The following is a 27,730-nucleotide window of genomic DNA, read 5'->3' on the forward strand; positions in this document are numbered from 1 at the left end:
GGACTAAAGTACAATTATTTTAACATAAATTATAACACATGGATTATAGAACTTAAGACCACCAATCTAATCACGATACAATCGAACTTCACGATTGAAGCTATTAATAATTAATATGAGTGCGTGTGTAGATATTCAATAATAATTAAAAGAGACAATCAATTTTATCCATAGGGGTCTCAAATCCATTCTTATATTTACAATTAGGTCATTAAATTATGTAATATAATGAAAGTTTTTGAAAAATTTCATTAACACTTTCACAATTTATTTCAATGAAATGGAATTTTAAAAACTTCTATTAATTTTTTAATAGATTTTTCTTAGAAAATAAAATTTTTTTATGAAACTTTCTAGCTCTTTGATAAATTTTTCTGATTAAAAAATAAATTTTAAGTATAAAGGTTTGTTAATTTCTAAATTTACCCTGTTTAAACTTTCAATAAGTTGAAAAATTTCGAGAAACAGTTTATTTCAAATCAGTAGCATTTATTGTTTTGTTTTTTTACAATTAATGTTGATTGATTAAAAACTACATTAACTAAAATTTAATTGTCAATTTCCCATTTTCTTTACAAAAGGTAACGTAACTTTAATTTAAATGTTTATTTTGATTATGAATTAAATAAAACTTATGATATATATTATTAATATTTGATGGCATTTCATTATAGTACAATTCATAAACAGGTTATATGTAATCTAAGGAATTTTTACAATTCAAATTTGTGCGCATAATGCTTTTTAATATTTCCTGTTAACAGAGACAAAAGATTGATTTGTCTATTAGAAATAGTTTTTTAGAATCAATTGTGCTAAGTTTTCACAGAATAATAAATAATTTTCTTAATAAAAATAATCTCTTGGGAGTGACTATAATCAGATGTTGTTCATTGAATTTTATATATTTTAAATTCTCTAAAATAAATCACTACCGGAGGGACGCTCTTATCTAATAAAATGTTGAACAGTCAGTATTAAATTCCTCATTACACCTACACACTTCCCATAAATTATAAAAATTTTTCATGGCAAATTTGGTTACATAATATTTGCAAATCCTATTTTAAACGAACCGTTTGAATAGTCACTGATTTACGAGTATGAAGCCTAGCATACATACGATAAAATTTGTATAAAACGGAAACAACAATAAAATTTTGTGGTGAAAAAAAGGCGATATAAATTCTATATTTTATTCCTCCCACTTGTTTCTATATTTATATATTGTTCGAAAAATTTTTAACTGGAAGAGAGTTGATATCAATTTAAGAAATTTTCTTCAAATGTAGCTAGGTCAAGACATGAAAAAAAAAAACAAAACAAATTTTGATTCGTTTGGGATATCGCTGCCTTTCATATCAAACGAACTGTAAATTCGGTCTATTTATAATAAGCTTTTATTTAGATTCACCTGTCCCGATGTCTGTCTGTCAAACATTTAGTTTGGATGACAATACATGTTTAGGTTGTGGCGTTCTGATTTTCCCATCGCTTCCACAATATTTGATAAGTATACATTTTTTTTAGTCTTAAATTGCAAATTTTAATAAAAAATTCTTTTTAAGGGACTAGCTTTTATTGTACTAAAAAGTAGAAAATAATTTTATCTATGAGCCACTCATACCCGACTATTTGTAAAAGCTTGAGGAGCTTAATATCAAGAATGAATCGAATATTAATTAGGCATGTGGAGTAGATGAGGCGTTCCGATTCATTTTTGATATTTTAAATTGAGCGCCTGAAGCATTTACTAAAAGTCGGGCATGAGTGACTCATAGATAAAATTATATTTGCTACTTTTTAGTAGGTACAATAATAGCTTGTCCCTTAAAAAGTATTTTTTTTGAATTTTTTTTTTTTTCTGATAAGAATACAATAAAGTATACAGAAAGATGTAATGTATACAAAAATAAATTATGATTAATCAAAGTTTCGTTAATTATCAAATTTAATATAAAAAATAAAAGTAATAATCCTTTTTCCCCCGTAATACCTTTTTTCACACTTATAAATTCAAGAAGGTATTTTTGAAGATACCCTTTGTATTAGGCAAACATATTATATTCATGTAAATGGGGTTGCAATATTTAAAATACCATACCTAAAATAGTATTACAGCGTCGAATCTAAAATGTTTTCATATCGATTTTAACCAGAGCAGGCTTTGAAAGAATTTGTTAATTTGGTATATAATTTATAAAGTCATATGTTGTATCAAAAAATGGATTAACGTTATTAATTATTGTAAAAATGTATATAAATTTAAAAATTGAAACTCAGTGTCCGATCGAAATGAAATTGAATGCATTAATTTGGTTCTTAGGTTAGGTTAGGCTATATTGGCTGTCCTAAAAGGGCACACTTAGGCTATAGACCCATTGTGATATCATATGTGTTTTACCACCTTTCCGCTGATAATTTCATTTATCAGCTCCTCAATTTTAGAGGCTGAGTGCCCCTCCTGCATGCATATACCATGCACTACACCAGCCCATCACAACAATTATTGAATTAATTTTGTTACGACGGCGGAAATCGAACCCGCTACCCTAAGCATTCCGCAGACGGAATTGGTTACGCCTTAACCAACTGAGCTAACAGGGCGACAAATTTGGTTCTTATGCCAGTACAAAATTATTGCACCATTTATTTGATTGTTAAATGGAATTCGAAAATACTCTATGCAGCAGTAACATGGTAGCGGTGTCGAAAAGATTATTCAAAAGTTCGAGCTTGGTTTTTTAAACGAACGATTTTAAATATACATTGTTTACCATATTCTGACATCAACCAGAAATTGACTGACCAGATTTCCATCAAACTTCACTTCCAAATCAGGCCTTTAAACGAGCCGCATACAAGAAACCATATTGAAATCGTTGTATCTATTTTAGAGATACGATGCAGACAGATAAGGCTCCAAACTTAAAACACCCTCCGTTTGAATTGAATTTTGTGAAATACAACACTGATTGAACATAAAATATGCACCCCTAACGTAAGTTTATAACTATCGTACACCAACGAATCACATCAAACCAATTAAGCCCTATATATATATAGGTATGAAAATATAAGGGGAATTAACATAGATAATGATTAGTCACTAATCAGATGGGTGTACCTTTTATAGGCATGTTTTTAATCCGCCTCTTAAACCTCCTGATAAACTAAAAGGATAATGTAGTTAAAAGGTTAAGGATAGCATTGGTCGAATTTGTATGTTATACATATTTTCCTAATAATTCACATGTTACTTTAGTATATTTTGTGACCCGATACAAGGTTATTTATTACCGTATTAAAATATATTTTTTCATAAATAACATTTTCCTATTTTCCTTCCTGATCTGCGTGCGCATACCACTGGGTGCCACATACTGTAGGCAGCAAAAATAAGGTAGACTTTTCAAATTTCCAATTAATTTGTATTAAATTGTTTCGGCCTTCTAAAAAATTTTTTAAAATAGAAGCATCTATAACAAAATTAATTTTGCAGTAGATAATTTGCCGAAAACTTATTCGAATGGAAATACTTATGAATTATAAATATTTTAAAGTGTGCATCACTTTTGTTGCCTACAGTAGAATTAATATAGTATACATGAAGAAAATCAATAAGACTTAGTGTTTCTATTCTCTTCGAAAAACTTAGAAGAGAAATATAGTTGTGAATAAAGTAAAAGATATTTACGCAAGGAAATGATCGTAAATTTTTGCGCTTATCTCTTGATAAAACGCGGTGCAACTTACTTCTATTTTTAAAATAACATTGAATTTCCTTACAGTTATTTTTCAATTGTATTTTCAGAATACAGACTTCTACAAGGAATGTACAGAATAGGTACTATATTATCATTTACGCTCGATTATTTATCATGCAAATATACCAAAAGTTAGTAATTTTGTTACACACATGATAAATAACACTTGAAAACAATTACGATATCAAAACACTTAACCGAATCATGTTATGTGTAAACGACAATGCGTTATAAAAGTAGAAACATCAAAGGAAGTGATTTTTTTACACACAAATAAAAATTATTCTAAGAAAATATGTGGTGTGTTCTAAAATAACTCACGATTACATAGGTACTTGTTTCCACAGTCTATCATTCTTGATTAAAAAATCTTAATAAAAAATAATTTAATAGTATTTGATCAACCAATTAATGGAAAGCAGTTCTAGCAGTTTGGGATATATATTTTTTGAAATACTGCAATTTAAATTCAAAAATTGTTTTCCAAAAATACCAAAAAAATGGCATTATCGATAAATAACTCGAAAAATAATAAAGTTTAAACAGAAAAAATTTAGCTTTTTTCAGCAAAATATTTTACCTTCTTAACTTTATTTATTTTTTTTCGAAATATTTTTTTGCATTTCAATTGCAACATTTTAAAAAATGTAGGTATATCTGAATTTGCTCAAACTTTTTGAGCATATTGTCAGTACCCATATAAAGTTATTTGGAAAGCGACAAGCATTAATTTTAGATCCCGTGGTATTATTCAGCAATTTTTGTATTGAATAAAACAAAAATAAACAGATAGGTACGAGCAACTTTGTTTTCATTATAACTTCGTCAATTTTCATACAAATGACTTGAAAATTTTCATTTTCATAGCATTTTATACTGTATTAAATAATGCATGATATATTTTTTCCAAAAAACGTTTACAAATTTTTCAGTTATTTGATGTTAAATACTCCGAATTTCAATCGAAAATAACTTGACTTTTCGAAATATATTTCAATGTCTCTTTTTGCTTAGACTTCACCCCTCTATTGATCCTCATTGTCATTCCCAACATAAATTTTCCAACTCCCGAGTAGCCACCTCCCGACAAAATGGTGGCTAATATCCACTGGTTGTGATCGAAAAAAGAATTTTTTTTTCATTTGTAAACAATGTGCTAGAGCAGCTTTTGATAAAGATAAATTAACTGACTTTGGATTCGGAAATTCGAAGATATTTAAGCTTTACGAATCTCTATTAAATGTGAATATTTGCATGCAAATGGATAACCCTTGCCTGAAAATAGAAAAGAAATGGTTCATTATTTATTGAGATCTCTGGCTCAAGATAGAACATAGTTCATGTCTCTTTAGTGCTTACTAAATATAATAGTCTAAGAGCTGAGTAGCTTTTTTGAGTACATATTTGTGAAATCGAAAACCTAGCTGAGAGGTTGGGGGCGTTAGTGACCTATGAACCAGCCAGGTTGTCGAGTTCACCATACACACATTCGCAAATTATCAACTTTAATATTTTCAATGTGCCTCAAATTTGTACTCAAAAAAGCCACTCAGCTCTCCAGCTATAACGTAGATAAATTTCTGATTTCGAATTTATTATAAATCGCGCAAGCATGCTTTTTTCTAATTATTCGACCATGAATTATCCGCCCATGTTCTGAATCGTGAGATTGGTCTTTTACTGTTCATCTATCTGAATAATTTAATTTGTCTTTTCAGTCCCGTGAGATGAAAAGCGTTATTATGAAGTCCTAACAAGATACATAACTATATAAATTCATAAGCTTGTAAGATAGATGCTCTTTATAAAAATATTTTTACATTATCTGAGCTCAACAATAATCTCGTTTTGAACATTTTGTCAAAATTAGAAAGTCAAATTTACAAAAAAATACATGAAAAAAACATCTTCAATTAAATATGAAATAAAAATATTTTTGATATCATTTTTTGTCATCTAAATTAGGTCAATAAAACAATAAGAAAAAACAACTTTATTATTTCTAACGAAGTAAGTAACTGGGTACCTATCTAATAACCGCCGGAACAAATTTAAATTAGATAAAATTATGGTTCTTTTTACATGCATGTTATAAAATTAACCTATGATTTCTATTTTTATATAACTTAGCCAAAAGGTAAACCAATTATTAAAATGTTAAGGTTATTCGGACATTACCGTTTAATTATATCGGTATAATTATATTAAACTTCTTAAAAGTAAATATTATTGAATAAATACTTAAATACTAAGCACTATATTATTATTCGCCAATAACTCAAGATAAATGTTAATCAATTGTTGGGATTCCTTGCAGCAACAACTCTAGATAATTCTGAAAATTAAAAATTTCGATAGACCTGTCTTAGGTTTTCTTGGTTCTTAAGATAGGCTACACAGAAGATGGAAGATATGAAATCCATAGTTATTAGCAAGATATATAAAATACATTCTTTTTTCGAAAGGTGTGTTTTTGTCTAGCAAAATAATGGTCGCCTTTTCGAACATGTCATAAAATAATTTTTTATGACTGTAATTTAAGTCAACAGTATATCCAATCCACAATGTTTGCTAATAATAATAGATTTACTATCTTCCATTTTTTGTGAAGTTTATCTTAAGAATAAATCGATCGATTTCATTTTTATATCATGGTTGAATAGAGACTGCTGTGCCCTTTCAAATAATTCGAAGTATCGCAATTTTGGGCCATTTGAAAATTGAAAATGGCGGAGGCTGAAGAGATGAAACATAAAACTCCCTAAATACCATTTTTGAACTTCCCCGCCTATATCTAAATCGAATTGTTTTCACACAAAACACTAATCACTGGTCAAAATTTATTAAAGGTGGATAGTTTTGAAATGTACTGTATGGAATTTAAGATTTTGCATTAGATTCGTAATTATATGGAAAATTAATAGCGCGTGTTAAAGCTATAAGCCCTAAATTAATCTTAGAACCATTTTTATCAATAAAACACTGAGAGATCCTGATTAGCGGTCTATTAAATGGATTGTTGATCTGTCACTAAATTATTTTACAATCCACCCAAAATACGTACAAATTTTGACGGTTTTTATAAATTTGTGCTCTTTATCGTTGATTTGAAGAGAGAATCTTGAATGATTCTATAAAGAGAGATAAAGAATCTGAAGAAATCCACACTACTGATACTTAGATCAGATTTCCAACCCTTTTTTGGACTGAATACCGACCTATCAGTATTAAACATATTTTCTAAATACTAATTTCATTTTTGTTGCATTCGAGTATAACGTCTGTGATATATTTTTGTCACAGTTCATCAAACTTTCTTTTAAACAATAAAAGTATATTTTATTTATTTTGTTTTATTTTTTTTAAATAAATAATTTAAGCATTGTCGATCGAGAATGTCTCCTTTATTTATCTATTATTAAAACTAAACTATATATTATTTTAAATTGATTTTATTTAGGTTTCTTCGATGATTTATTAATACACATTTCTATATGCTCGGTATTTAATAATAATCATTGTGTAGGATTGGAGACAAAGAAAATATTTATCAGAAGAAAAGGGTACTTACTTCTACTTCTAGATGTCTGCATACATACAAAGACATTTGTTTTGATTCAGATTTTTAAAACCTAAAAGGAAGTTAATGTTTAAATCGAAATAAAATATATTTTAATGATTTCAATATTTATAGAACTTTTATACGCTATACATACTGTTGGGTTCACTTAGAAAGAAAGATCCACACTTGATCCGTTATTTAAATACAACAATACAATATCAACTGATTATCATTGGATACGGGTTATCGAATCATAGTCAGTGAATGAACAAATGTATCAATTTTTTCCATACCCGTACCTCCCAAATTAGGCCTCAGATCCAAATTTGGAAAAGAGATTTTTTTGTTTCTTTGACGTTGTATATATATTTATGTTTTTATGTGTACCCTCTCTAGCGGTCGCAATTTAAGTCCGATTTGAATAAAATTTGGTATCAAGAAGGGTTTTGGTATTTAAAACGTCTCAAGTACGTTAATGAGAAAAATTGACAGATAAACAAAGGGCGGGGAGGTGCCCAAAGTACAAAATTTTGAATTTTTTCAAAATAAAAATAATTTTTTTTTTTTTTTTGGTCAGTTTTAAGCAAAAAAGTACTCTTGTAATTTTTTATCTAGATGCTTAGTTTTTTAAATAAAAATGCAATATTCGATTTAAAAAAAATGTGTTATTTTTTCACTCTTTGAGGGAATTTGCTTAACGCAGCTCCTGCGCTACGAATTTTTTTTAGGTATATGAATTTTTTAACATATAGTTTTGCATCTGTCTTTTAGAACTTGCTTGTAGTTACGTACCTGATGATTTCAAAAAATTTCGATTTTCTATAGAAAATGTCCATTTTATAACTAATTGTACAAGAAAATTGTATGATGTCGTCATCATGTTTTTAATATTCATTTGTTTTAAATTTTACTTAAAACAATTCTTTTTCATTTCGAGTATTACAATTTCTGCAAGAAAATAGTACAAGCTATTCATAACAATTGAGAAATTGAAGTTTTTCCTGTTTCCCTGATAAATGTTTTTCACATTTCTTACTCGTGTATAGCAAAAGTAACATGACTATAAAGAAAAACATTAGAAGAAAAGTGAAAGTAAATCAATATTTTTTACATTATGGTTTATAAAATAGATGTCTCTGCTGTTGTTTAACTTAAGGTAGTACCAGCATGAAATCACTTTTCGACAGATTTGGCCGAATTTTTTTTCTCGGGTTTATAATAGCTTTATTTATGAATTCCTAAAATTTCATAATTTTTGACCGTTTAGATCGCGAGATATTTAAAGACAAAGTTCGCGATTTTGAGGGTCATGTCCCATTTAAAGCATGTAAAATGTCCGGTCTCTCCAACTATTTTTTATGATATTATTATATATTGAAGAAAAAGTAGAAAAAAATGTTTATACAATAAAATTCTAAAAAAAAAATTTAGAAATTAATTTTCACTTTCGAGATATTAATTTTGACGTAAATTAATCGAAATTGGGACGTTGGCATAATTATTTCCCATTTTAAACGGTCAAAATTTCTGAAACTTTGGGAATTAATAGTAAGCATTATTAAATTCTTAAATTTAATTTTTCGTTAAATTCTGTCGAAAAAAAAATTGTACCATTGCTTTAACATAGAAACTGCAAATACCATGCTGGAACATCCTTAATAGAGCGAGATACTTATAATAACTATGAAGGTTAAACGATATAATTATTCATTTTGGGGGAGCGTAATGTATAATCGTTAGATCCAAATTTTGTTTAAGTTGTCCTTACCCTGATCGAGGAAAAACATGAATGTCTACAATATTTATGCTATAATATTCAAATAAGAGTACAAATTTATCCAAAACAATTTATCCAAAACTATAAAATATGAAAAGTTGAAAATTTAAATAGTTCACCTTATTCTCTCTTTATTTTATGAAAATTTGTTAAACGTGTACCTAAAAGAGGAAATACTTTTTATTCTACTTTTAAGATATTATTTTTTAACTAAATTTAAACATTTTTAAAATAATGCAAGCACTGATATCAATTCCTTAACAGGGTATTTCAATAATTGTTTATTTCTACTTGTTTAATTAGTAATTTTATTTGGGCAAAATTTTGACTTTGAATTTAATAAGAATTTCTATACGTTTTCCCACACTAATACATAATTTTGTTGTATAAAATATCCAATTAACTAATATTTTTTATCGTAATTAATAATATTTTAATGAATTTTTATTAATAATTTATTTTATTTTATTACAGATCACTGGCCCTGCTTACATTTGTATTAACAACATACTTTAGTACAGTATTATCCAGACATTATTTTATAAACGTAAGTACAAAAATTATAATATCAAATTCTAATAATTTAATATATATAATTTTATTAATTATTATTATAAAATTAATATGCATAATTTTTAATTTGATTTAGTTTATAATTTTATGTAAGAATTGCGGTGGTCACTGGGATATAGTTTCATATCGCATTAAATAGATTTATTATAATCGCTATACAACCAGCGCCCAAAAAATACTTTTTTTTTTTAAATCCATACAATAATAAATTTATTGCGGAATGCTTTTTTCTGCCATTTAGCGCCGCATAATTGTGCGTTTAGTACCAATATTATCATAAACCACTTGCTAGCCTTGTTAGTGCCTGTTTATATAGATAGTGCACTAGTTATTTAAAAATAATAGTTTAAAAACACGTAACAAGGTTTTGTAACAAGCTGAACCAAAAAGTAGAAAACAATTTCTATTAGTAAAGGAATGGAATGAATGAGAAAAGAAAACTTTATCGTAAAAAAAGGTGGGGTGCTATATTTCAATTATTGTTAATATTTTATTGGCAATTTTGGTAAAAGTAGAGTTTTTTTCTTAATCACTCTATTTCTTTAAAACTTTTTTTGTGTTTTTGAACTATTATTTATTAATATTATGGAATGTTATCTGCGCTTCCACCATTAAAGATTTTTTTTAGTTGAACGTTAATCCTGATGATCCTGATCAGAATAATCGGACAGACTTATTATATTATTGTATTTTCATATCGGCCTTTTATAGGTGTGTACAGTTTCAATTCAATCCGACGTTTCAAAGAGGTTGGAAATCACGTTCAAAGATTCTATTATATCAATAAATAGATGCATAAATAAAAGCGTGTTAAAAATTGATGGATATCAAAATAAGTTTAATTTAAAATTAGGAAAAAAAATTCATATATTGTATTACGCATCTCTGAAAAATTAATTAAAATGTTTTGGATACAAATACCTTTATTATAATAAGTAAGTCAAGTGCAAATAGAATATCCGCTATGAAGTTCTTTAGTTTTTTTTATAGGAAGTGTGTGGGTTTATTTCTATTCCCTGAGTAGAATACGAAATATATCTAATAATCTGATACACAGCCTTAAATGAGAGAAAGGAATAGTAAACAATGTCACCAAGTTTAATAAGGCGGCACCCAGAGAGGGGTATATAAATCCTATTGATCTCTCAAAAATATAAAGATATCAACTTTTTAAATAATAAGCAAATAACTCGCGTACCGAATCCACATAAGACAGTCGGGGAGCCCAGAAGCCGATTTTATATCATGAGCATCCTAGGCAAACACTTCATTGGCACCCGGGTAGCGGCCATATAGTCTAAATTTTATCTAATACTTATATAATAACAAGCATCTTTCTTAAAAAAACTTCTACACGGGGGTCCGTTGTAACCTCGCATTGCTAAGCACGTACCTAGTTTGCCTTACAGATAATCCATCCTTGGGATAGCCGATTACTCGAATGTAGTCGCTAGTAATCAAGTTTAATTCTAGTAACCAGGCATAGAATCTGGATCAGTAAGAAACGAAACAAACTAAAAAGTCAATCCCGAAATTTATAAAATTATTAAATACTCAAGATACGTTTTTTAGGCAGAAGATTTCAAAAAGATAGTAATTTAAGTAAATCAAACAGTAAGTTTTTTCTTTCAATAATTTTTTCTGCATTTCAAATCACAGTCTATCATAATTGCTAAAAATTGTGACGGTTATATTTATAAACAATACTAGAAGGTAACCGTCGAGTTATATTGTGTGTTCCCTCCATTTAAGAATATTTGGCGATGTAGTGATTAGATTACTTTTTTAATTGCTCTACAAAATTTGAAGAAAAACTTGCTGTTGTAGTTGTAATTCTTGCATTTGCATCCTTTTAAAGAATAAGAAGACTTGAACTTTAGCTTGCTATTTAGACAATATTTAAATTAACATGCCAGTCATTTTGAAAGACTCTGTACAAACATGTCTATCATAATAATATTTTGTATAATCATTAATTATTATAATTTGTCATAATAAGCGCGCGTATACTCCGCAATTCTATTGTAAATGTGCTATAATATTGTCGGCACTCGACATGTCTCTTCAACAACATCGCAACATAAGTATTTAATTTATAAAGATGTAATAATTCATAGTCATACGTCATACAAATGTCAACCAAATAATTTATCAACCTATTAAATTGGGTTTTATTGTTTTCCTTCACTTAATTCATGAATCACATATTGTAAATTATTGCAAAAATATTGTTTGTTTCAAAAGTATACAGTTGTGTTTTGATCTTTAACCACAGAAACAGAAAAATTTATACCCATCAAAAAATATCTCCTGATTCTTGGCTACTAGACTATCTTAAATCATAGCTCTTAAAACAATGGCCGTTTTAAGTCGGCACTAAAAATTAACTTGCTGGCTCCGACTTCAAAAGATCATAAAAAAATTATTAGGTAAATTTGGTTATTGAGTTTCATTATTTTTGTTTATATTTTTACGATCCACAAACAATTAACGGTTAATTCCAAACAAATTTGATGTAAATTTGATCAGTCATGTTTCATGAACGTTTTATCAGCCGTGGATCATCATCTTTTTTCTAAGTTGGAAAGAAATGTTACACGTGGCTGTGTAATGTAGGGAAGCGAAAATATAAATCTTTGTAGATATAATAATCTCTTGACGCCAGGCTGAAACAAGTTAAGTTAGTTAGCCCCTTTCACTATAGAAACCACCATATTTCTCACCCCCGAACTAAAAAAAGGGGGTGTTATAAGTTTGACCGCTATGTGTGTGTGTCTTCTGTCTGTCTGTGACATTTTTTGGTTTCGTTTGCAAGGTGATTTAACGGAGAGTGTTCTTAGCTATGTTTCAAATGCGACTTTAGGGTTTCGTACCCGAAAAATTTGTCGAAGGTTTTTTAAATTTTTAAAATTTCACTTCAAATAGAGATGTTAAACTTTTGACGAAATTGAGTGATTTTGTTGCATATTGTAGTTATTCGTTTTTTGTACTTATAATATTTTATACTGACTGACGCACTCTCGTTACTCAGTTAATCTAAACAAATGATAACAATTTTCAATATTATGGTATATACATTATTACATGAGATCGGGCAATGACATTTTACGCTATAAAATTACCGAACACTCTTATTTTACATACGTTCAAACAGGAGAAAGTAAATTAGACACTTTTAACCTCTGCATTAAATTCTGAGACTAATTTTTCTCATAACCTATCACTTTTACCCACAGCTTCGCAGATTTTGTCAATCAATTCAGGCTGTCCGTCGACACATGAAAAAATGAAAAAACAACGATTAACTTATTTAATTCAGGTCCTTGGTCAATACAGATAGAGATAGAGATAATTTTTAAGACAAACCTACGACAATCTATCCTTCTACCCTCTTCCTCTGGTTATCCCACTTCTAAGCACCAACATTACATCAATCCAATTAAGTATAGGCCGTAGTTTAGAATATATATTTATATAATCCCTGTAACTACATTAAAGCTCATAAGCTATTCCGATGAATCCTTTAAGCTATAATACTGTGATGTTTCATCAAAATTCATTCAATGGGTGTTGTATGAAATGGTAACAAACAATCAATCAAACAAAGTCACACTGGGATTTATAAGAGTTAAGGTATCTATGTTGTAGACCACTTTCTTTGTATACGTAAGAATTTTAACTTTTTACTATACTTTTGAGACTTTGTAGTAGCCTCGTTAAGGCTGGTTCTCAAAAATTCTCTACTTTCTCGGGTGTTTTTGTTTGATAAATACGTATTTCGACTACAATATTCATCAACTCAGCAACAGTGTGAACCTAAGTCTTAATTTATACTCTCTTGTAACAATCTTATATTTTTTCAAGAGAGATATGTTACTTGTTGCTCATTTAGGCTTTCTTCAGTGATGATAATTTTTTAATACTGTAAATCTGTTTTCTGTGGTATACAATTCCATAACAGTACTCTCCATAGGCTGGCATTCTAATAAAGTCAACACCAACGAAAACACTTTCAATTGTATCAACAATTGTTGTAAACTTTCAACAAAAAAATATCTGCTGCTATCGTAATATTTTCAACAGTTAAAGTGTAATAGAGAACATAATAATTATCAGTTACTACAAAAATTAGTTATTGGCTGACATCTTCCAACAAAATAATAAATCACAATTAATTAAAACTATTTAAAATTTTATTAAATTATTATTTATTGTATTTATAAATACTAGAAATTGGTAACGTTTTTTCTGGTAATTGTTAACTTTGATGTATCAAAAATTTTTCTTTCAAAATAACCCAATAAAATTGGTCTATTTTCTCTCAGTTCAATACTGTTAGTATGGATTTTAAACTTGAGTTTTGATTGAAACTGACTTGCAAAAGCTCCTCGAAAAATATTCAAACGGTCAATCTCACAGAAAAGACACTTCGTGTCTAAAATAATGATAACTTAAAATTAAAATACAGATTTTAAATAAGCATTTTACATTAAAGTAGTATTTCATTTCGTGAGTCATGTATTTATTTTTTGCATAATAAAATAATTTTTTAATTTATTTAATGGATTTTATTAATGAAGTAATCATTTAATTAATGAATCAACACACAACACTTCTGGTTGACAAAACATGTCAATTGCATTCAACAAAAATATTATTTTATTACAGTTTATTTTACTGTTTTAAATATATAAAATAATAAATATTTATTTTATTAAATAATGTTTTGTAAATATCAATTTTTTTTTTGTAATACACGCAATATTATTGTATTATAATTTCCTTAAATTATTTAGAGCTGAGTGCGAGATTTCTACATCCTTTAGCGAAACACAATTCGTCAAATTTTTATAAACTAAAATTTACAAAATATTAAAATAAATTTTGTCCATTTTTCAACAAACATTTAAAAAGGCAAGATATTTATCCCTAATAAGGGATCGAGCTAAATTTTTTTTCTCACTTCGCGAATAGAAAAGTGAAGTTGATTTTTAAAAATCTTATGTTTAAAATTTCTAATTAAACAAAGAGGAAGAATATACCCACAAGTGACGTCCTACCTGGTAAACACCATATAGATTACATATAAACTTACTTTTTGCTAAAAGGAAATGGGCAACCTATGAATGCAATCTTTGGTTGCTTTTCTTCGTTTTTTAATCAATTTGAATTTCACTTTCAAATTTTGGCATGGTATCAAGTCCAGTTTTACATTGTTATGGGTAATATGGCCAATTCGACTTCTGGATTACCCCCTATCAGTTAATGTAGTAAATAACTTTTTTTTACCTTCTTCTTCTAATTCTATTTCTAATACAATTTATACAATTATGGTGGGAGCGGAGAGCAGATTTAAGCTAAGAGTAAAACAATTTGTTCGATGTTATGAATTGAAAATGCTTAATCATCGCGTCAACATTTCTAAATTTTCCAGAGTGTAAAAAGCCGCTATACATTCTTTAGTACAAAATGTACTGGAAGTTTTTGATAGACGTCTGAATAATATATTCATGTTCAGACAAATTTTATTTATAAGTGAGACACTCATTTGCACTTTTTCTAATTTAATACAATTAAATTAGTTTAAAACCACGATGAACATTAAAGTTAATAACCATATAAATATCATATTAAATAAAGTTTTACAATTCCGCATTCCAATAATACTTATACGTTAAAATAATTTTATTATTTCTTATATTCGATTTAACGGGTTGCATTACAGAAATTTAAGGCTAATCGATTATTTACTGTTTTAAGTATTGACGAATGGTTGTAGAAAAAAAGATTAAAATGAAATAGTCATTGTATTTGTCAAACTAAAAAGGAGCTTCGAATGATAATCTAATTATAAAACCGTTAGAATAATTTTTGTTAAAAATATAGCTAACATGTATCTCATTATCCATTTTATCAATATTCCTCAACTTTGAAACTTTAAAATCATACCAAAATTAAGAACTGTGCATAAAAATGAAAACCTTTTTGGTAAAAACACTAACTATGATAGTTAATTTAATGAGATTTATTTAATATTCAACTAAATTTCAATATTTGAGGTTCCTAGGATCTTTCTTTACTGATTACGTATTTTTCTTTGTTACAGAATATAACAGATGAGAATCTTATTGAAGCGAATCGATTTAAATCGCTACATTTAAGATTCAAAAGACAACAAGGTGCAGGATTATACTTACCAGATAGCTATGTAACTGACACGGGTAGAGATGAGCGCGAAGAAGGGCCATGGGGGCCATGGAGTGGACCTAGTGAATGTTCTCGAACATGTGGTGGTGGGGTATCAACACAACGACGTGAATGTACACCTGGATATCGGTGTACGGGACCAAGTAAAAAACATTTTTCATGTAATACACAAGTAAGTACATCAATAAACTATCTATAATTTTGAAACTCACCGCATGAAGAGACTAATTTTTCGAAAATATCAAAACATTACGTGAAGGAATTTTCCGAAAATAATTTTTTAATCTTTTCCGCTTTAATAAAAATTGTTAAGCTTAGCCATAAAAATAATCAGGTATACTGGCGAGAGACAGCACAAGGACCAAGACAGTAAAGTATTCAAAATAATCAGAATGAGATCTGTGAATTGAATAGTATCCTTGAGACTCCCAGGAATCGTACAACTCATCTGTCCAATTTAAAATCGTGGCTACTCCCAATACTTCTTACGGTGCTGTATCAATATTGAAAATTTCAATAAGTAATTTTTTTACTCAAGTCAGGAGTATTATTTTTTGCTGTCTAAGTCAAAATTGTCAAACTCAAGTCGAATGTATTATTTTTTGAACTCTAGGCTGTACAAACTTTAGAATAGCATGACGAAAAGAAAAAAATTCGTCCTACGAATTTTCAAAGATTACTTAAAGTCTACTTTTACATACAGGGTGGGCCATTTGAATCCCCCAAAGTGTACTTTCTTACACGTCATATACTTTAACTTTAGAAAAATTTATATCCTCGTGCCTTAATACATATAGGTAATAAAGCCTCTATTCATTTTTAAAATACGTAATTAAATAAATATAGGCTTGGCTACATATTCTATTTTTTAACCTAATAATATAACCTACTTAAATTCTTTTATGTCTAATAATAATAAATCTTTTATTAAATCATAAAAATATGTAATAATGAATATTTCTTTTATTTTATAACAAGATATTCAAATAACCTAAAGCACACACCATATATCTACATACTCATGGCTGTCTATAACAGAAATTAAGATGATACAGAGTTGATTCACCAAAATTAAACGCACTTTTCCATAGACACAAGAACCCATTCCGGAATTACATCCTTTGGCTGTGTTAAAGCAAACGGTATTCTATATTTAATAGTAACAGTGGACAAACTTTTTTTATTTCAAATCGACCTCGGCTAATCTTGTTTTTTCTTATTCTTTATTTGACTGGATATAAAAACTATGTATTTCACGTCGCCTCCACCATATTTTATTATTTTATTTGTTGAATAAGATTAATTAATATTAATTAATCAAAAAACTTTGGCAATTTTGGTATTCGAGGAGGAAAGTAGTTAATTTCAATGTTATAATTTAGTTATACAATAATGTAACTGTCTAAAACTGTCGAGACTTCACTTACAAAAGCAATACCCGCAAAATTATTTATAAAAAAGATGTATTCCTATTTTTGGAGTTATTATCTTCATAATCTCGTTATGTACATCCTTTTGTTTGTTTAAAAATAAAATAAAGTAGAGATCTTCAATTATAAAATATTTGCACACTATGTGTCCTTTTAACCACACGATTCTAAAATCTGGAAAAATCAAAAACACTAGCAGTTCACACATATCTCTAAGTCAAAATAACCGCAAGGTGTAAAAGATTCTAAGTGTCATTACTATGATTCACATATAATTTTATAGTTATAGTACTCAAAATGGTATAACACGTGCATTTTTTGTGACACCGTGGTACTTACGTACTTTCAATGACATGGTGGCACTTACGTACTTTCAAGGAAAATTATTTTGAAGATATATTCACGCACTATATTGTACGAGGTATTGAACACATCTATGAACAAGAAGTAAAAGCTTTCACAGTTCCGAATTACTCGTACCTTAAAAGAGACTCATTTTGCATAAAAATGAAACAAATTTGTATTTTTGTTTTGCATAACTTACAATTTGTGATCTTCTCTGATTGGTCACTTCGTTTTTTTAACTTTTGCGATCATAAAAGGCGTTCATTCTAATATTGACTAGCCCTCAATCCTTTTCACAAAGAAATAATAACAATGAGAGATTTCGTTTATACTTTCGTTATACTAAAACCTAAAATATTTCTTACTTGGTACAATTTACGAAAATTTAAGGTTTTAATAAAACATTTATAAAATATTCTTTCCCTGTTATAGCGCCTACTCTCCTCGTCAGTAATCACTTGTAAAAAAGGGCCTTGTACTGAGTACTGGAACTGTTTTTATTATGATTTTAGCGATATGATTTTTAGAGGATCACCCTATATGTATATATTACATGGATCATCTATTATAATTACAATGAAAAGACTTTCTTGAACGAAATGATAATTATAAATATTATCTAATTTATATTGTAAACAAAATATTAGTTTACATATTTTTATACCATGTATATATGAAATATACATAGTATTATAAGTTTAGTCCCAAGTTTGTAACGCCTAAAAATATTGATGCTACAAAAAAAAAATTGGTATAGGTGTTCATAAAATCACCTAATTAATCCATTTCCGATTGTCCGTCCGTCCGTCCGGCCGTCCGTCCGTCCGTCTGTGGTCACGATTACTCAAAAACGAAAAGAGATATCAAGTTGAAATTTTTACAATGTGCTTAGGACGTAAAAAGTGAGGTCAAGTTCGTAAATGAGCAACATGGGTCACTTGGGTCATGGGTCCGTAGTACCCATCTTGTAAACCGTTAGAGATAGAATAAAAGTTTAAATGTAAAAAATGTTCCTTATCAAAAATTAAACAACTTTAGTTTGAAACATTTTTTCGTAAACATCACTGTTTACCCGTGAGGGCGACAATTAGGGCGGAAATTTTATAATATGTACTATTCTTGATTATCAGTTATGTATGTGTCACATGTTGGTATATGTAATGTGATAAAGAAATCAATACTGACTATACATGGTATTTCAACAATTAACTCAGTCAATTGTTTGTTTTCACTTGTTTTTAATAAAAATTATTACCCATAAATAATAATTATTTAAAGTGTAATAATAAATGAATTTTAAATTAAGTTGTAATTTATTGCTTATAAATTTAAATGGGATATACTCGGATATTCTAAACACATAATGACACACGTAAATGATCACAAAAAAATATTTTTTGAAAAACGAATGCCTGAGCTTTTGTACATTTTTAATTATTTTTTTTCTAAACCGATCTACTTTATTTGAGGCTTCCAAAAAATCATTTTTGTTAGAAAAAATACATATTACCAACGAGATAAAGACTATTTAAAAATGAAAACATTGGGTTAAATTCTATTTTATATGTATATCTATTTAGCTCTGGAGATATGACATAAACTAAATTTCTTCAGTCGATATTTCAGAAAGTTGTCACTCCATCAAAAAGATCCAAATTTTTGTGTCTTAAGATTATTCAAGGTAATTGGAATCCAAAAACTTAAACATTCAGCTCATCGGAATATTAAATTAATAATTTTGGAAATATCTCCAAATCCCCAGAATCGCTCCTTATAACAAATTTTCAACAAATTATCCCATATAAGGAAATATTCAGCAAAATTCTTTCAATGGGGAATTTGTTCCTTACTTGGATAAAAACATTTACTAGAGTACTTTTGATCCAATAAATACAAAAATCGGGAAAATTCGGGCGAGTTTCGGAGCAATTCTCCAGTCGATACTTCAGAAACAGGAAATTTTTACACGAAGGCTATCTATGGCTTTAACGAATTTAAAAAAACTTCACTTTTACAATGACCATAGAGTAAAAATCAGTTCAGGTGCTTAAGGTTTGGGGCTCAGTGCCTGCACTAAAAAATAAATTATATAAAATAATATTTAGTTAGGGTTGTAATAACGCGGCGTTTGAATATTTATTTGATTACTAAATAACACCTCTTGTTTATAAAAACAATGTTTATTAATGTCCTGTAAGTTTTTCAATTATTTGAAGACGCGACGCGCTACATTATAATAAAATACCTGCTGTGTATTTTATTTAAATTTAAAACAAAAGTCAAACTTAATCGTATGCGTTTCATAAATAAAACGTCTTTTGTCTTAATAAATTTGTTTTAGAACCTACTAACTATTATCTTTGAAAAAATTCCAACCGAGTCCAAATTGACTACAGTGTTACTCGTTGATGATCATTTTGATAGGTATAGCATATTAAAGTTTAAATTTTATTAACCCTTACTTCCTTGGTACTTTTAATTTTAAGTTAATTGTAGGGTTGACCACGTTATACGACACGGAGAATTGTGGCTGAACGGCTGGATTTTGGCAAGCTTTTCTTTCAGGGCTGGATGGAGAGTTATTGACTGTACATTTTAGGGTTGTTTTCGTGATATGCAGAATAACCGGAGGCGCGGAATGAATCGGGGTTGTGTTTTTTTGGTTATAACAACCTGTTTATAATATTTTCGTTTTCAAATTCTGCGATCAGAATAGGAGTGTTTTCGTTGGGATTTGCCTCTCTAAACTTCATGGGTTTCGAAATATTCGGTATTTTCTGAAATTGTGATGGCAATTTTGGGGTATAATTTCTCAAGACTTATATTATTTTTTCGGGTCAGGTTTGGCTTGGAGTCTGCTTATGGATTGCGTTTCTGTCGTAGTTGTGGATGGTTGAGTTGCGTACACAGGTTGTCACAAGGTTGTGATTGGGGAGTTGCAGGTTTTGAATGATAGTAGCTTTTTTGGCTAGGGTGCTCCACATGGTTTGTGTCAGTAGCAAGTGTGAATTGTGGCTGTTGACTAAGGGGCGCACATTTTTTGATTCGAACTGATTTTGACAGATTTTATTTTCATAAAGTTTGACTAAAGTATTTCAAGTTTTCAACGGTGATGGACTCATGTAATATTACATCATACAGGTGATATAGAAATCCTTCATTGTACCGACTTTAGTTGGGAATAGAATTTTCTACGAGCTTCTATTATTAGTAATACGGACTTTTGCACAGGTTTAGATTAGTCGTAGAAGAGATATAAACAAGATAGAAAGCCTGCACAGGCAAAATATAATTGAATCTCTATTAAAGTCTTTTTAGTGCGGACTAATCATTACTTACTCAATTTTTCGGCTTCTGTAAAAAATTTTCTAAAGTAACGAAATTTCAATTGACCAAAATATATTTTTTCAAATGAGAGTAGCACATATAACAGCAAATTAACTACAAACGAAACATCTCGTGCAGGCCTGAAGCAATTGCATGAAAATAAAAAGAATTAAAAGTATTTCCATTGAATTTTGATAAAATCAAACGATGCACATTCAAAATTCTTTGAAGTTATATCACAAACTGATTTTAAAAAAAATATAAATTTCAGGCGGCTTATTATTTTAATAAAAAGATACATAAAAGTCTCATATTTAATACGAATCGTCAACGTTATCCATATATGATAATTAATGTGATATTTTTAATAAAATATTTGATACTATAAAATTATAAAATAACAACGCCTCTTATAAAATACTATCTCCATACAAAATTCAAAATATATTTAGAAAGTTTTGAGGCACAAATCTTTTCTAACATGCACCTACTTGTTAATTTTAGCCTTCGCTACAAATATGCCGAATTAACGAAAAAACGACGTCGTTGAAGTTGTAAAAATTTAAGCTCTCAGGATATTCGTTGTAAAAAAAAAAAAAAAAAATTGGCAAAATGTATTAACAATGTACGAGCCAGAGCAATTTTGGATAAAATGCTTGATTTTTTTATATGAAGTTGGACTAAGTCTAAATCAATTCTGAAAATTTAAAGGGAAGTAACCATGAAGTCATAACAAAATTGAAAATAAGGTACAAATAATTTCAACCCCAAGTCTTAACTTGCCTTGGCGCTTTTGTTAATAAAAATTAGCCTGGCAAATGATTTTTATTCAAATCGGCGACAAAAAGTTTCTTGCTCGTTTCTTAAGGAATGGTTAAATCGCTTTATTTTGCTTGCGTCCAACGTCCGTCAGCCACAAGACGGCTTACGGCATTCATTGCCGTAGATTGGGTTAAATACTGATTTTCTAACTTATAAAATTTAACAACAAAAACAATTTTCATTGTTTGTAAAAATAACTTAGGTTAGTTGGTGGTGGCGCAGAGCAGTAAACAAAAATTTTAAGTGAGCAATTCTGGTATTTATTAACGAATTTTTGAATCATTATTTAAGAATATAGTATACTTTTAAAAATATCCAGAACAATATTTTTATTTATTTTTTTTTTTTTTTAATAAAATATTTCGATATTTTAATCTTGATAAAAATAAATAATAGGGCCGTTTAAAAATATTATTTTAAACAGAGGGATGTCCCTAATTGTTAATAACTGAAAGCTACTTATTGTTTAGGTATAACAATACTTGTGCAGGTATTCGAAGAAGCTAAAAACAATAGATCGCACGCTTATAAACGTTTTATGGTTTATAATTAATATTTTGGTTAATAAATCATACACTTAAAACACATTCTTTGAAAGGGAATAAATCACTTTAGGCAAATTATTCACTAGAATTTATGAAATAAATTAACTCAAAATATTTTTACTTAATCCTTTAACTACTCTTATTAGCCACCCAAAGAATGTTAAGTATTATGTTCGACTTCCCTCAATTTCAAGTGTCTTCTTTCTAATAATATTCCCTACTATAGTACAATTTAAGATTAACTTTTTAAAGACTTAATAATTTGTTTTTGGTGATATAACTCGAACCGTATTGCAACTCGAAAATTTGTGTACCGTCATACTACCCTAACTTTCACCAATTAATGGCCTCTTTTCTATTCCTACGGTTTCAATCATTTCCCACTTCGCCCAAACATCATAACTCTTTTCATTATCTTCGCTAAATACTCTCTGTTCAAAAATCTTCTTTTATTCGGGTGTTTATTTTCCAACGCTGTAAGATGGAGTAAACTCAGTTTACAGCTTGCTCTCATTATTGCTATCATTGTGCAAAAATAACCGACCCTCTGTTTTGCCTGTTGATTACATTTGTCTCTTTCATCACGCACCACAATTTCGAATTGTGCGGTAATCTCGTGTTTCTGCCATATATGGTGTTTCGCAGAAATATAGCCTAAAAAACCCATTCAAAAATTTTTCGGGTGATATAACCCACCAGGGATCATGTCGAAAAAGATGCTCCTATATGTAAAAGTAAGTTTAAGCATCATAACGTCAGTTGTGTGCGATACAGGGTTAGTACAGGTAAAAATTGAATGTCACACCCCTTGATGTCCCACCGCTGCACCAGCAAACATGTACGGCTTTGCTGGATACAAAATTTGCATAAATAGTTGAACGAATTACATAAATACCCTACAGAAATAAGCACGTAGGGCTTCGAAAATTGACGGGAGATCAAAATTGACGGTACTACTTACGGTAATTTACTCCGAATACTTATGCGGAGTTAGTATCCAGAAACGCCGTACATATTTGCTGGGGTAAAAGACATCAATGGATGTGACATTCAATTCTCACCTGTACTCACCCTGTACTTAGCAAAATTGACGCTATGGTAGTTAAACTGACTTTTACATGTGGAATAAAATTATTTTACAAGCATGGGCTTGTGGTCTAATATTCTACTGGTCTTCTGTTCTGGTCGGGGAAAGTAAGAAGTCGATTTCTCCGTATACTTGTCTCTGCTAAAAGCTTTGCTAGTCCATCTAATTTAATGTTCTTCAGTTCTTCTCATTGCTTCTAAGCAGTTATCACTCAAAATTTGATATATTACAGAAGTGGAAATCATTATATTTTATCAAAACAATTAATACATTTTATCAATTATGATTGAATGATTTGGAAAAACCTTATGGTTTTGTGCTACAAAATATTAATTCTAATTGTAAGAACATTCTTTGGTAATTGGCTTTGCAATTTTCAGAAATTCTGTCTAGATAGTACGTGAGAGACTATGTTCTATTACTAGTCCTTAAGTTTATTGCCTAGTTAGTGATAGATTTTGAAACGTTACAAGAAATCTATTTTAATAATTTAATGGATAGATAGTATAGTTACATAAACACAAATACCTAGACACAGAGTTCGATAAAAAAAAAATTAATGTGGGCGTTTTAAACAACTAAATCCATATATGGTAAAAGCATGTTAGATGAAGTCGTTCTTTTTAAATAATTATTATAACACCAAAAATCAATCACTTTCAAATAAAGAAGATATACATTTGATAAAATTTATTCTATTATTATTTCGAGGAAGTTAATTGTGTGATACATAAGTTTTTATTTAATATGTAGAACACACGCCCACACTCTTTAATTAGATATTGTTTGTGGACATTTAAATTTTGTGAACTAGCCGGTTTGGAGTATGAGCACTTTTTGATCGTTTTAAAAATTATATAAAACTAGCTGTATCCCGTCCACTTCACTGTGGGACATTATGGTTGTACGGAAATAGATGAAAATTTTATGAAATTTGATAAATCACCGATAAAAGAGAGCTCACTACGTTTCTTGTTACACTTACTTTACTTTAAGCGCTTTTCTTTTTGTTTGCATAGGATTTTTAAAATTGATAACGTATCTCAATAAACAAATAATGAAACACTTACAAAGAGTGGGTTTTGCATACTTTGGAGGCCTCTTAAAAGAAAACAAAAATAAAAACGGACATTGGTTTACACTCATTGAATTTTTATTCAATATCTAACAAAATTTTAAAAATTATTTAACAAATTTTGTTACTAAACTACTGTCCATTTCATAAATTAAATTCTTTGTTCTAGGATTGTCCAGATGACGCAGATTTTCGGGAACAACAATGTGCAAAATTTAATTCAGTACCTTTTGAAGGAGTAACATATGAGTAAGTAATACATATTTTGACCCTTCGCACTACATAATTTCTTACAGTTTGACTTTTTTTTGAAGCAGAAATGTAAAAATTCGTTTGCAATGTGATCCGCCTATAAAAAATTGTTTTTGAGACCAAAAGTCGTTTTAGATATAAATTTTAACGAATTATATCGTTTCATAGCATGTAAATTTTAATCAAATTTTATATTTTTTTCTAAATGCATTTTTTTTATAATCTCCATATTTTGAAAATAGTTTTCAAATTGTTTTTACCTTAAAAAACAAATTTAACCCCCTTTTTCAGCTTTTTCAAATTATATGTGCTTTGAAATGTAAAACCCCCTATTATGAGAAAGGATCAATTTTTTCCCACACTGCAACAGGATTACAATTAGGAATCTAAATATATCATAATAGATCTTAAAAAAATTACTGAAGAAGAAAAAGGCCTATTGAGTAACAAAAAGTAAGAAAATAAATAATACAATTTCTTGTTTGATTGCATAGTTGGATACCATATACGAAGGCGCCGAACAAGTGTGAACTAAATTGTATGCCTCGCGGTGAACGTTTTTACTACAGACACAGTATGCAAGTCATTGACGGGACCCGATGTGATGATGCTTCACTCAATGTCTGCGTTGAGGGTCAATGTCAGGTATTATACGAGAGAGATTTTTTATTATAATACAGTTTATTTGCTGCATAAATCATTTTGTGTTTTTTTATTCAACCTTTTTTTTTTATTATTCAACCACTATCCTATTTATTTGCCGCATAAATTATATTTTATTATGTCTCCTTCACTACATTTTGCTTACAAAATTTCAAAATTTCTGTAAATGGTCTGTTAATCTATTGGCAAAGTTCCCTAATTACTTAATGAAATTAATAAACCACCTCCTGGCCCGAAAAATGGCTAGGTACTTTGATCCGGGCGCCATTCACAACAATTACCTACTATAAAAAACAATTCTTGCCCACTCCGATAATTTTCACTCACGCTTACTTCGAAATATAACTATTTAAATTTGTTGTCTTAGATCTGGGCGCCGTGTATGTCAATACAAAGCTGAAAATGTTTGATAAGTAGCAATAACTTATTAAACTTAAAATTAAAACCGATTCGAAAAAGGACTTAACCATAATTTTTTATATACATTGACTTTTGCTTAATAGTATCACCCTAAAAAAATTAGGAGTGCAGGATCTACGTGAGCTAAGCGACTTTCCCCAGAGATTGAAAAAATAACACTTTTTTTTTAAATCGAATTGCATTTTTCAAGGATTTTATTTCGAAATCTAAGCGTCTAAAAAAATCATAAGGTTATTTTTTTGTTTAAAATTGACCAAAAAATTCAAAATATTTTTCATTTTGAAAAAATTTAAAATTTTGTACTTCGCACCTCTCACCCCTTGTTTATCTGTCGATTTTTCTCATTAACGAACTTGACCTTTCAAGCAACAAAATCCTTCTTGATACCAAATTTTATTCAAATCAAACTTAAATTGCGACCGCTTTATATACCTATATAAATTTTAACGATGGTCATTTTTCACATATATCAGGTAGGATCGATGAACATTTGAAGAAATTTTTTCAATATTCCATCATCCGTACAAAAGCAATAGCTCCATTTCCTGCGGAAATTCGCGAATATGAAAAACCCTGCTATATCATTTAATCATTTATTCATTTTGTTTTACTTTTGCACAATCATTCAATCGTTATATTTCGAAGTAAACGTGAATTAGAAATATCAAAATAAACTTTAAATGTTTTTTGGAGTGGTTCTAACAAATGATGTGAGTGGCGTCTAACTCCCGACTTATTTTTCAGACCAAAAACTTGTCTATAATATTTGTTTTTAATTTTCTTTCTTTCCCAAAATTACAAATAGGTAATTATTTAGAATAAACACCCCAGCGATCTCAAAAAGCTTGTAATTACACTATTTTCCTTTTTAAATTTTGCTTATTTTAAGAAAGCTTTTTTTCAATAAAGCTGTTGAATAATATAAATATTTCTCCTCTAGCCAGTTGGATGTGACATGATGTTAGGTTCACCAGCTCGAGAAGACAAATGTAGGCAATGTGTGGGAGATGGATCATCTTGTAACACCGTAACAGGACTCTTAGATTCTCAAGACTTACAGGCTGGTCAGTTGAACTAAAATTAATTCTAACTTAAAACTAAAGCGATACATAATTTAATATTTTTCCCATTCAAGGTTACAATGATATTTTGCTAATACCAGCAGGAGCAACAAATATTCATGTATATGAAGTACGACCATCAAACAATTATTTAGCAATTCGAAATGCAACCGGTCATTATTATTTAAATGGTAATTGGCGCATAGATTTTCCAAAAACCATGCGATTTGCTGGTACCTTATTTTTATATGAACGAAATTCACATGGTTTCCCAGCACCAGATATTATATCATGTGTAGGGCCCACCACCGAAGCGCTTTACATAGTTGTAAGTAATTTAAATTAATTTTTCAAACATAAAATCACAATTTTTTTAATCTATTTGCTGATAAATTTGGAACCTATAATTCGAGGTAAACTTTTCAAAAGACACACAATTTAAAGATGTGGAGAAAATTTAAGGGATAAGCAAATAACTAAATAAATAAATAGGCTTTTATTTTAGCTGGGATTCGAGCTCGCACGTTTGAATATTGCATCATACACCTTAGCCGTCTGAACTATTCACTTTCCCATACTTCATAATCTGAGTATTTATCGTTTATTCAATAAGAAAGTGACCTAATGCGGATTTTATAATAATCATTCATCAAAGTATATTCGTAGCCTAAACTTTCCCTGTAATACAAGATCTCAAGAATCATTTGAGCATTGTGCAATATTTACGTGGGTGGGTGTTTACCCTGCTAAATTATTCTCGAATCAAAACGTATTTTGGCGATCTGTGCCTACTTTGGTCTTTATATTACATTACAGG

General features: G+C 29.0%; 1 protein-coding gene across 4 annotated transcripts in view; it reads left to right on the forward strand.

The window, feature by feature from the left end:
* Positions 1-27,730, forward strand: part of LOC123293392 (papilin) — a 137,882-nt gene that overhangs the window by 96,248 nt on the left and 13,904 nt on the right. For all 4 annotated transcript variants that reach the window (XM_044874200.1, XM_044874203.1, XM_044874202.1 and 1 more), the window contains exons 2-7: positions 9,581-9,653; positions 15,786-16,058; positions 24,687-24,766; positions 25,264-25,414; positions 26,793-26,916; positions 26,988-27,241. In XM_044874200.1, the coding sequence (XP_044730135.1) occupies positions 9,581-9,653; positions 15,786-16,058; positions 24,687-24,766; positions 25,264-25,414; positions 26,793-26,916; positions 26,988-27,241 (955 nt within the window). The remainder of the gene's footprint in view (positions 1-9,580; positions 9,654-15,785; positions 16,059-24,686; positions 24,767-25,263; positions 25,415-26,792; positions 26,917-26,987; positions 27,242-27,730) is intronic.

This window comes from Chrysoperla carnea, chromosome 2, assembly GCF_905475395.1.
Source record: "Chrysoperla carnea chromosome 2, inChrCarn1.1, whole genome shotgun sequence".
Lineage (NCBI taxonomy): Eukaryota > Metazoa > Arthropoda > Insecta > Neuroptera > Chrysopidae > Chrysoperla > Chrysoperla carnea.